The sequence below is a fragment of the Triticum aestivum genome, chromosome 5D (genome assembly GCF_018294505.1).
Source record: "Triticum aestivum cultivar Chinese Spring chromosome 5D, IWGSC CS RefSeq v2.1, whole genome shotgun sequence".
Classification (NCBI taxonomy): domain Eukaryota; kingdom Viridiplantae; phylum Streptophyta; class Magnoliopsida; order Poales; family Poaceae; genus Triticum; species Triticum aestivum.
Window position 1 is genome coordinate 9,077,230 of NC_057808.1, and position 11,877 is coordinate 9,089,106.

General features: G+C 42.9%; 1 protein-coding gene across 2 annotated transcripts; it reads left to right on the forward strand.

Annotated features, from left to right (window-relative positions):
- The first annotated feature begins 1,452 nt into the window (after positions 1–1,452).
- LOC123124094 (uncharacterized) lies at positions 1,453–7,856 on the forward strand. Of its 2 annotated transcripts, XM_044544793.1 has the most exons (12): positions 1,453–1,941; positions 2,056–2,181; positions 2,247–2,410; positions 2,649–2,924; positions 5,145–5,204; positions 5,338–5,468; positions 5,956–6,073; positions 6,494–6,586; positions 6,698–6,775; positions 6,882–6,969; positions 7,168–7,243; positions 7,396–7,856. In XM_044544793.1, the coding sequence occupies exons 1-12, from the start codon at positions 1,671–1,673 to the stop codon at positions 7,412–7,414; spliced, it is 1,500 nt and encodes a 499-aa protein (XP_044400728.1). In that variant the 5' UTR covers positions 1,453–1,670; the 3' UTR covers positions 7,415–7,856. The 2 variants fall into 2 exon arrangements, with proteins under 2 accessions (XP_044400728.1, XP_044400729.1); XM_044544794.1 differs by lacking the exon at positions 7,168–7,243.
- Positions 7,857–11,877: the final 4,021 nt, after the last annotated feature.

Genomic DNA, 11,877 nt, shown 5'->3' on the forward strand with positions numbered 1-11,877 from the left:
ATTTTTCATTGTATGCACTCGCTTTGTATGTGGTCTATACTACACCGAACGGAGTTCTAACCCCTGTTCAAGGCAGTGTATATGCGATTGGAGCAAGTGGCCAAGGTGGGTTTTACCCAACATGAGTGACAGCATAATCTTCGTATCGGTCCGCCACCTCCGTCGACATAGGCATCGTGTCGGTCCTATATGACTCTACTGTTATTGACATGACAATTTTTTATTTATCTTTTGTCAGATTGTTGGTGTTTGGCTTTGTATCTTGGTTAAGCAGAGGCCGAGTGTTACACATCATGTTTTGTATCCGCTTGATACTACATTTTAAATTAATAAATGTGTTATTTTTAAAAAACACTTTATGTTAATAAAAAAGTTCTTTATAAAAAAACAAAGAAGAAGTCGGGTGATCCTACCATGCTAATACTGTGATGGTGATGAACAATAAGGTGGGAGGAAGATAAAAGGACTTGACGAGCTTGGCAACCTTGAGTGGCTCAATGTGGGCGTCAGGCGTCAGCAGTTCCTATGGTGGCATCTTGAACCAAAAATGCAAGACTTACGAATGGCTTCTACAGATTCTGCCTACAGACTCATTTCTCCATAAATCATCTCCCCCTAATTTCCTGTGATGCCCCCGCTCTCCCTTTGATTTCCTATCACATCTTTACAGCTCATTCCGTAACTTGACTCCCGTGAAAATTGTCCGTAGGTGTAGCGTTGTCTTTCTTGAACACCAGAGGCAAGAAGGTTTTCGTCTACGTTTGACTTGTGCACGTTATGATGATGTCAAATATCTCTTCTTGCTCAGGGCAAATGAGGAAGGTGGGATCAATGAGATCAAAATACAAAGCATGTTCAAACATTTTTTTAAAATTACACACACATCAATGTTTGATGTGTAATCTCAGAAAGATTCAGCTTCTAATTCGTCCACCACTAATAGAAACAAGAAAGAGAAAATTGAATGTGAATAATGTCTAAATGTACTATTCACCAAGGGCTTTGCTAGACCTACATAACTATTCTACGTAAAGCTACATGAAAAATGGTTTGGGGTGATTTGATTGGAAGGAAAAATAGCCCGGGCACCACCCCGTGAAATTTAAGGGGGGAGGGGGGGGAGGTGGATTAGAAATTTGAAGTAAGCTTACATAGATGGGTACGTAGGTGTAGGATTATTGATTCACCAAAAGCCGTCACATTCTAATTTGTCTTTTTTGAATCTCTATCGAGTTTTGACCTGATTTTTTCGGAGTTGTAGACATGTCCCGCATGTATATTGTCATATAATTTTAGAATTTTTTAAAATATTTAAATATGAAATTTTATGGTTGATCTCACCGAACCACAAAATATTTCGGATCTGGGCCGAGAATTTTGTGCTGACTACTAGATCAGATGGCCTCCGTGCACTTGATCCAACTGTCTTCCACTGGTCCGATAGGAAGCAAAACGATGCGTAGTGATGCCAAAAGAAAAAGGAACTGCTTCGCTTAGCTTTGTTGTTGATCGCAAGCACAAAAATCTCGGCCCAGATCCAAAATAATGAATCCCCGATTATTACTCTTCTTAACTAGTAGTAGGAGAATAATTCCCTGATATACACCTACCTGTTGCCTGTTGACCTAATCGAATCGAGAACCGTCTTGGCGGCGGGCGACTACTGCATAATGGCGGCGGAGACCAGATCATTGGAGCTGCGATCCAAGACAACCCGCGGGGACGATCACGTGGAAGAAGACGAGGAAGGCAGGGAGCCCAAGAAGATGAAAACAACTCTGGCGACGGAGCAAGACGGCGACGGCGACGGCGACGAGGAGTTGGAGATTTCGTCTCCGCTCCGCGAGCCCTACGTTCCCGACGGGGTAAAAGACAGGCGTGCCAACCAGCATATATTCGCCGCCTGCAAGCTCGCCAAAGCCAAATTCTCTGAAAAACGAGGTCATCTCTCTCTCTCTCTCTCTCTCTCTCTCTCTCTCTCTCTCTCTCTCTCTCTGCTGGTTCTGGTGAGTCTTTTCTCTCTCTCTCTCTTTTCTCATTCTGATCCTACTGCAGATCGCGTGAACAAGCTGCTGCCGACGTGCCAATACTTTGAAAGGCCGCTCGTCTCCGTCCCCGACGCCGGGAGGAAGGCCGTGCTCCCGGCCGCCAGATCCCTCATCCGCCTCTCCTCCTCTGTCGGTACGTGCACGCCCATCGGACCATCATGCTCCTACATGTATGCATGCTCACACAAGAACTTGCAGGCCGCCAGCCGCTCACGCGATCCGCCGGTCTCTGGATCGATTGGGACGAGGGGAGCGGAACCGGCATTGTTTTGACATCCGCGCATCTGATCCGTGCCAAGAAGCCGCTGCCCAAAGACTACTGGATGCTCAAAGACCGGCACCTGTATCATCCCGGTGCTCAAGTGAGTAGCACCGATCAAGCAACCGCAAAATTAACTATCATGCTGACCTGTTATAATCGCGATCAATTGTAAAACACCCATCCATTTGGTTTTTTTGAAACAGACAAAGCCTATTCTAGCAGTTATTAGTCAGAAAATCTGGTAGTTTTTTGAAACCCTAACACGAATTATAGTAGTTTTATGCTATTTGCTCTAATTTACCAGTGCCCGCCTTACTTTATGGTGTGTTTTGTTTTAGGTTACTGTTCACTTGCACGATGACACCACTGCGGAAGGCCGCCTGCTCTATCACCAGGAGCATTACGACGTAGCTTTCTTTAAGGTTGCAGTGGATCGACGTGTTCAACTAACCTCTTTTGCTGACACAGTTAACATGGGTCAGAAGGCTTTGCGGCTCGGAAGAGAAGAAAATTTAAATCTCAGGATAACCCATGGCAAGGTTAAACTAGACGAGGCGGAACTAGGAGAGGGACACCACCACAACATGTACTTTTATCCCAATGAAAAATATGAGGTATGTATAAAATATATTTTATCGTCACTTTGTGAGATCCTACACTCCTTTTCTTTTCCTTTTTACTACTCCCTACGTTTTATAATATAGTGCATATGATTTTTTTTAGAAGTCAAATTAAACAAACTTTAACCAAATTTACAGAGAAAACTACTTACGTATACAATTCCAAACATATATTGTTAGGAATAAGACACGGCGGTGGTGGTGACCAGTGTGTGCGTGCGTGCTGGTCATGCCTGAAGCCGTGGCGAGCGTGCGTGTGTGCGTGCGTTGCGTGCGTGTCGAGTCTGTGTTCATGATCGAGTCGTAGTCAGTTAGCAGCAGTCGCGGCTGGACGCGTCAGAACGCGTAGTAGAGGACGGCGTAGGCGAGCAGACTCCCTGGGCGCTCGTACGTGCGTGCGTACGAAAGGAAGCTTGGGCGCTGCGTCCCGTGTGCTACAAAGCCGGCCGTGATTTGGTTTGTTAGTCCAGGTTGTTATGCGTAGATGGTTAGGAGTCCAGATACGATCTGGTTTGGCCAGCTATATATATAACAGAGAAAAAGGGCGTTCGGCGCCGTGGTTTGTTGCCAGAAAAACAATCTATCTCCGTTTCTTGCTTCGTCTACCTCCATCTCTGAAAACTAGTTCGAGCTAGCTAGGGTTAGACCCCAACAATTGGTATACAGAGCCTCGTTTGTTCCTGTGCTCGTGGCCATGGCGATCGTCCCGCACGGCGCCCGGGGGAGCACGGTGTCCATGGCGATGCCGATTCTCACACCGGACAACTACACGGTGTGCCGATCAAGGCCGAAGCCATCCTCGACGCCCAGAACCTCTGGGAAGTGGTGTCGCCGGCGAGCGGCGCGGCGGTCGACGCCGGGAAGAACAAGACGGCGAGGGCGGTGCTGTTCGGTGCGCTCTCCGAAGACTTGTTGATGCAGGTATCGACGAAAAAGACGGCGGCTGAGGTGTGGGCCAGCTTGAAGACGAGGTTCGTCGGCGCCGATCGGGTCCAGGCGGCGCGGCTCTCCACTCTCCGTGGCGAGTTCGACAAGCTGCGCATGGAGGAGGGGGAGGCGCTGGACGCGTACGCCGGCAAGACCGGCGGCATGGCAGCAAGGTATGCTGGCCTCGGCTCGACACTCGGCGACGCTGCCATGGTGAAAAAACTGCTCGACACGGTGCCTGATCGGTTGTATGCCGCGGTGGCCGGGATCGAGCAGTTCTGCAACGTGGAGACGATGGCGTTCGAGGAGGCGTTGAGCAGGCTCAAGGCGTTTGACGAGCGCTTACGTCGGCGCACGCAGGACAATGGCGGACGAGGCGGCGATCAGCTGATGTTCACCGCGGCCCAATGGGAGGCACGTCAGCGTCAGCGCGGCGGCAACCTCGACCACGACGACGGTGCGAGCAGCGTGGCTTCGGGCACGAGACGGCGGCGCGGGAAGTGCTACAACTGTGGCGTTCGTGGCCACTTCTCCCGCGACTGCCGGCAGCCGAAGAAGGAGAAGGCGCTCCTCGCCGACATCGACGACGAGCCGACCTTACTGTAGGTCATGTCTTAGGGGGAGATTGTTAGGAATAAGACACGGCGGTGGTGGTGACCAGTGTGTGCGTGCGTGCTGGTCATGCCTGAAGCCGTGGCGAGCATGCGTGTGTGCGTGCGTTGGGTGCGTGTCGAGTCTGTGCTCATGATCGAGTCGTAGTCAGTTAGCAGTAATCGCGACTCGATGCGTCAGAATGCGTAATAGAGGACGGCGTAGGCGAGCAGAGTCCCTGGGTGCTCTACGTGCGTGCGTACGAAAGGAAGCTTGGGCGCTGCGTCCCGTGTGCTACAAAGCAGGCCGTGATTTGGTTTGTTAGTCCAAGTTGTTATGCGTAGATGGTTAGGAGTCCAGATATGATCTGGTTTGGCCAGCTATATATATAACAGAGAAAAAGGGCGTTCGGCGCCGTGGTTTGTTGCCAGAAAAACGATCTATCTCCGTTCCTTGCTTCGTCTATCTCCGTCTCTGAAAACTAGTTCGAGCTAGCTAGGGTTAGACCCCAACATATATAACATGAAAATATAACTGATGATGTATCCAGTGATATGCATTTGGTATTTCAAATGTATATATTTTTGTCTATAAACATGGTCAAAGTTTGTACAGTTTGACTTTTGAAAAAATATATTATACACACTATATTATGGAACGGGGGGGAGTATTTATTAATATGAAGCATATGTACAGGACGAGGAGACTGAAGAGAGGCAGAGAATGTGGAGGGGAAAGGGTGTGTACATACCTAGGGTAAGCTTGAGATTCTACTCTATATGCACAATTTCCTAAGGTTGAGTTATATGTAATTTTGACCTTCTATATGTTGTTATTCGTTCAGACCATTTTGTCTATTATAACAAAAAATTATATACATATGTTTTAGTGTGATGATGATGGAGAGCCGGTCATTGACTTTGATGGAAAGGTTGTGGGGATGATCAACTGTTCTGAAAGTGGGTCCTTTGTTCCTTCTTCCATTTTGAACAACTGCATGTATTTGTGGAGGAATTTCGGGTACGCATTCTCCCTCGGTTTCATAGCAATGCTTGCTGATGCATTCTTTGTCCTTTTTGCTATTTGTTGTTTGTAGTTGGACTATAGGTATGACCTCATCTATAGAGATAAAATCTATGTTTTGATTGTTCATAATGTGATTGTTGTCATGCTCTATGTTTGTAATGTTAAATAAATTTATGTGATTATTTTACAAAATAGTTTATAAGTGACACTATACAACGGGTGGAACTTTGAAGTGCTAGATGCATAGGAGCAGCAGGGAACAACATTGTAACATTGTAAGATTATTCACGACATTACCTTTATTTGGGGGGGGGGGTGGGTGGGTGTATTAATTATTGGGATGGTCCCGAGTGAATTAATTAGTACATAGCGCATAAATAAAGTTTCATTGAATGTTTTGTTTTTGTTAACTTAAATTACCTTTAATCAAAGCAATCATATTTCGATGTCCAGAACTAAATTTTGTGTTACGATTCTGTAGGTGCATCCCTCGGCCCCACCTTGGATTGCAGTGTGAGGCCCTGAAGTTTTTAGATCCCATCCATGCTGAGTATATATGGCGCAAGCTAAACATTGATGATGGTCTTGTTGTTAAAGAGGTATACAACTGTTTATGTTTGCTTACTTTTTGACTTGCAGTTATATTTGGGAACACCTATAGGTTAGGACAGCCCTCACCGGCGACGTCGCAGCTGGCCTTGATGTCCTTATCTCGAGCTCAGCTGCTATTTAATCCTAGCGGTGGTCAAAAAGGAAAAGCCCCCACCCGAACCAACGAACACTTGTGTCCTCCCCTGCAGGTACGATAAAGTGTCGTCCCAGTTGGAGGGGAGGGCCTGCCAAGCCCTCACTGCGAACGTAGCGACCAGCCAAGGTGTCCTTGGCTATGTCTCCTCTCTGTGGAAAATCTGCGGAATCATTTTGTTTAGTTCCCTTAGGATAATAACTTCAATTATGTTTTTGTCATTCCCTTCTCATGCATCTTATTAACTGATTAAATATTGCCAATGAAATCTTAGGTGTCAATAGGATCTCATGCTGAGAAAGTTGGAATCCGAGTTGGTGATATTATTGAATGCATTGATGGAGAACGTATTTCCACCACAATTGAGGTACATTATGATTTTATTACCTTTTAAATAAAACTGAAAATATACATTAGATTTTCCGTTATCTTTGGTTTTTGTTCTTATAACCTCTTGCTTTCGTGCTGCTACTTTCAGTTGGAAAACAAGTTGTTGGGCATATGCATGGGCACTTTTGATAGAGGAAATGACATTAATGCTAAAGTGGATGTTTTTGTAAGTCGATACAAACATGCTTTGCTCGCCTATCTTCCATTCTTCATCAAACAAATAATGCTTTGTAAAATATTAGCACTAATAAATAGTCGCATTGATTCCGTAGGTCCGAGTATTTCACACGGCCAACCATGTCTGGAGAACAAAACAGTTAACTGTAAATTTATCCGATCGCCGAGAAGTTGTTGAAGGAGGTATAACTCTCTGTTTTTCCAACCAAGTCACATCTAACTTTGATGTGGACTGTTATTTATGAATCTCAAGTTATTTGCACCCATTTTCTGTAGATTCGCCTATATCCATTGTGCAATATATGTTACATCCACCCAATGATTTGCATATCGCAATATAAAAAGAACGTATACATGTTATGATTTTTGAGTTGTTTTTAGGTCAACGGGTTCTATTTTATGCCATGGCATCAATGTTTGATTTTCCTGTTAGCACCTGGCATTGCTTTGGACTGAGGTAATGCATGCTATTGTTGGCATGGTCTCGCCTTAAAATTCTTAGCACAGGGGTGTCTTCCATTATGTAAGAAATGTATATTGAACTATTAAATGCATGTATACTTTCAGAATCTTACACAACTTTCTTTTTTCAATTTTTTCCCTTTGTAGCTTACTATCCTATCACTAATGAAGAAGGGTGTTCTGCTCTTGTGTCACCTGACCAAGTTAACTCGGACTAGGACTTGGACTTGCGCTGGTTCATGTGATGATTTAGCTCTTCCAAGTCTTTTTTCTACAATGGAAGGGATAAAGAAGACAAGATTGTTTAGCCATGTTCTATATTTCAAGGTCTTACAAATGCCTAGATATTTAGGCGGCAGTGAGACAAGGAGTTTCAGTGCTAAGAGGATGCTCTTAATCTTAGGTGGTTAGGGCGGCAGACCCGCCACAGGTATTATTGTCGTTTGTAGGGGTGTTCACAGGCACCTATAGGGCATGTCTTTATTCTTTCATTAACTAATTAAAGAGGTTATTGTAGGTATCATTTGAAAAGGAATATCACCAAATGTGCATTTGTAACTAAGTATTCGTGTACCCCTAAAAAGAAACTAAGTATTCGTGTGTGCCTACGTGTTTATGTGCTTGTCTTTTGCATGTTATATAACTCTCTACTATTAACTTGGAGTTGGGGATGGACGTTGGCACGTCTAACCCCCCTCCCCTCAATCGCATCCATCCCTCGATGCAAAAGAAAAACATCACATCCATCCCTTGTTATTCTCATTCATAAGGAAAAAAGGAATGTGAACAACCCTCCACAGTCCATCTCAGTTTAAGACTTTTCCATCCTTTTACTCTGGTTTCGTTTCTCTATGGCTCTATGCTGCTCCTTCATTGGAGACCTTCATCTTATGTGCATGCTAGTGGAATTGTGCCTCTGTTTTCGTAGACCCCTCGGATCTGAGGATGACACATGATCACCGTCACGACAGACTAAAGAGCATCCAGGTCATCAATTTCCGCTCAGCCAAAAGTCTGGTCGAGTTAACGTGATCCTCCGGTCTGCGACATCCCTTGAGCGTCTCGCATTAGACACCACTTATGGCGTGCCTAGGTGTGATGTTAACAAATCTGGCAAGTGCCTGCTGATGCGCAAAGAGGTGCTCGTGGAAGCCCAGAGAGCGGTCTTGGCTGTCCAACCATACATCGAGTTGATAACTGCCCCCACGGTCAAGTTGAATGTTCTGGAGCCTTGCAGCCTGTGCCGTGTTGCTGAACCTTGGATGGAGATGTCACTTCTTTTTGCGGATCATCAGATGGAGATGTAGCTGCAGGACATGCGTCACCGATGGCACGACTAGAGGAATCGCTTGGGCGGGGAGACAGTAAATGAGACCCGGCAGCGACCATCATCTTCGTCAGGGCGTTAACTGTAGCCACCTTGGTGAATTTTTTATTTGTGTGGTGAAACTTGAACTCAACGAACAGTTGAAGGACGAAAAGAAATCTATCTCTTCTCTCGTTCATGGATATAAATGATGATGTTTCCTTTCCACCCTTGTTTTGTTGTTACCGTAGTATGTACATATTATTGCCAGCCAATCATGTGTTTTTTATGCCAGCCGCCTGTGGTACTTGGTTTATGATGTCGTCAGCCTAACATGCATGTTTGCTTGATCGAGTTGGATCTAAACTCCATTAGTGACAACCTTGTGATCTGGACTCAAAGCAAAGGAGAGATTAACTGTTCCTGAGCACTAAGCTTCCCACTATGTTCCTTCTATTTCATTTGGATATCTCTCTCCCTGTAACTAAGTGCTCCTACACAGCTATTAGATGAGATGAAAATGTCTACTTTTATGCCTGAAAGTTCATTTTTGAAACGGTTTTGATTCGATTCTTGTGCCATTTTGTGCATGCACAGCTCAGGTTTCTCGCCGTCATCTTCAACATGGTGTCTTGAAAATGGATACGAGGCACACAGGGTGCATGTCACCATATGCAAGTAACTGTGTACATCATGGCTCAAACCTAAAGCAGAACTACACACTAAAAATTAGTTCATGTATTAGCACATATTTTCCCTTGTTAACACACATTGCTCGTGCTGAAATCTTTATCCTTGGTGGTTCGGAACAATTGATGACAAAGTGTCCGGATCATGCACAGTGGTGACAATGTCTATCTCTAAGGCGGGATGTTGTACCCTCATTTCTTAACCTAGAGTACTTGTGGTCATTAACTTTGAATTTGTTATTGGAGTACATCTTGTTGAAGTTTTGAACCATGAGACTAAGTTCATCAGTTGTGACTTCCTTAGGGGGGGTCTTCACATGATATCTTGTGAGAGTCATTTGTCGTCTTGTAAGCTCTAATTCTATTGTGATGAGGTGATTAACAATGGAGTTAATCCTTATACTTGATACTCATCTCATGAGACATGATCCTTCCAATAGTCTCAGTAGCCTTGAGATCCTTGTAGTTTAGCAATATTTGCAAGGGAGTGCAAACGGTGGCATACATTCTATCTAACCTCTTAAGATCTTCTTGACAGTAAATATATTGTTCATCTCAAAATTAATAAAGTCCAACGATTTTATTGGTGATAAGTGAGAGACTTGAGTACATCTGAGTCACCATTTCTCTGTGCCTAATTGTTTGTGTATAGTGGTGTAGCCCGTTGAAACTTAGTTTTCCTCGTCCAATTAGGCTACTCACTCTAATGAAAGACATGTACTAATATCCGACAATTCTACATAAGGAAAAACATTTATTTTTTTGCTGAATACATTTTTTATTGCAGAACTATTAATAGAGATCACCTAAATGTATATACATTTAAACATTTTGGTTTAATCAACGGTGGTCATGTACTCGTGAGCCATGATCAAGTTAGACTGCCAAAGTAGATAATTATCATCACAAGGTAAAGTACTCTCAATACATAAAACACCATATATGTTCAAAGATAATCATATATTTTTACTATGTGTTATTATACATTTCACAAAATCGTGGCTAAATGAAATAAGACGGAGACCCCACTAAATTGATGTCGGGGCTACGATTCACCATTAAGTTCGCGACAAACGTTGAGAGCTAACTCCGTCAGAGCAAGGAGGCGGGTATATTTTTTCTTATCGAAAAACTGGCGAATTTATTGGCTAACTTACTCCAGAAAAAAAAACAAAATATTATGGTACATATCAGATAAATAAATACTAAAATACACATGCTATGTTTATACAATTATTGCATCTATCATGGGATATAGATTTGTTTGAACTAACACTTATTTTTTGAATTTTGTTCGGAACCTATTACGCATTTTTCTCTTAGATTGACAAAAAAAATATAAAGGAAATACTTGATTTGATATGTCAATTAATAATTGTTGCATTACATATTTTACTTCTACTTTCTCAAATTTCGAATTATTTATTGAAGTCTCTAGGGCGTATGACTACTCCCCAAATAATATCAACTCCAATACTCAATATCATGGCCCAAATGTGATTGTGGTACGGGGGTTCCATATCCTACTGTCAATCAATGCAAAATTCATAAATGGGATGTTCTAGATACGTTTGTACTCACACTATTTATTTATTAAACCATTCATTTAGCTAGGCCAACCAACGAAAGACGAAAACTTTAAATTTATCTCCCCCATCCCAGAAAGCTTGTCTTAAATTTATCTAGTGGGACAGAGGTAATGTACCCATGGGCCCTTTAGGGCTCCACATGACCAAACTACGTTGACGCCTTTGAGGGTGGGTCCCCCCGTGAGAGCTATTTATCACATTAAGCGATCGTACAGACTAGTCTCGCGGGTGATCGTTTACTGGGCTGGCCAATGTTCGCGCAGAAAAATAGAACGAAAAAAGGGAAGTACCAAGGTCGCGCACGAACAAACCTAGCGCACTAGCCACCGCGCCAGGCCAGGAGTTCGTGATGATAGCTAGGGCACGACCCACTTGGAGCATAATGTGCCGGTTTTCTCCTCTCTTTTTTCGTTTTCTTTTTTTCTTCTCCATTTTTTTTCATTTCTTTGCTTTTGTTTCTTCATTTTTTCCTCTCCGTTTTTCTTCATATTTTTCATTATCCGAACACTTATTCGACACTTTTCAAATACTCGTTCCACATTTTAACACTTGTTCAACACTTTTCAAATACTCGTTCAACGCTTTTCAAATACTCGCTCAACATTATTTGAAACTTATTCAACATTTTTTTCTTTATTTTTCTTTTGTTTCATTTGTCTTTTCTTCTCCGTTTTTTGCATTCTTTCTTCTTTCTTCTCATATCAGATTTGTTTCATTCTTGTTCGTTTCCTTTTTCTCCATTTTTTTTGGTTTTCTTTTTCTTCTTCATTTTTTTATTGTGTGTTCTAATATGTTTGTTTTTGTTTTCACTCTACATTTACATGACTAAAAAAATTGTAACAAGTGATCAACATTTTTTGTATACACGTTCAACATTGTCCGAATGTTTTTTCAACACCTTCCAAATACTTGTTCAACATTTTAATAGTTATTCAAAAAAATTAAATACTTGTTCAACATTTTTAATACTTATTCAAAATTTTCAAATACTTGTTCCACATTTTTTTATACCTATTCAATATTTTTCAAATATTTGTTCAACTTT

Bases quoted from the DNA above. Each gene is read 5' to 3' on its own strand.
- LOC123124094 (XM_044544793.1), top strand. From the start codon at position 1,671: ATGGCGGCGGAGACCAGATCATTGGAGCTGCGATCCAAGACAACCCGC. The intron at 1,942-2,055 runs GTCATCTCTCTC...ATCCTACTGCAG, and splicing joins CAAATTCTCTGAAAAACGAG to ATCGCGTGAACAAGCTGCTG. The intron at 5,469-5,955 runs GTACGCATTCTC...ACGATTCTGTAG, and splicing joins TATTTGTGGAGGAATTTCGG to GTGCATCCCTCGGCCCCACC.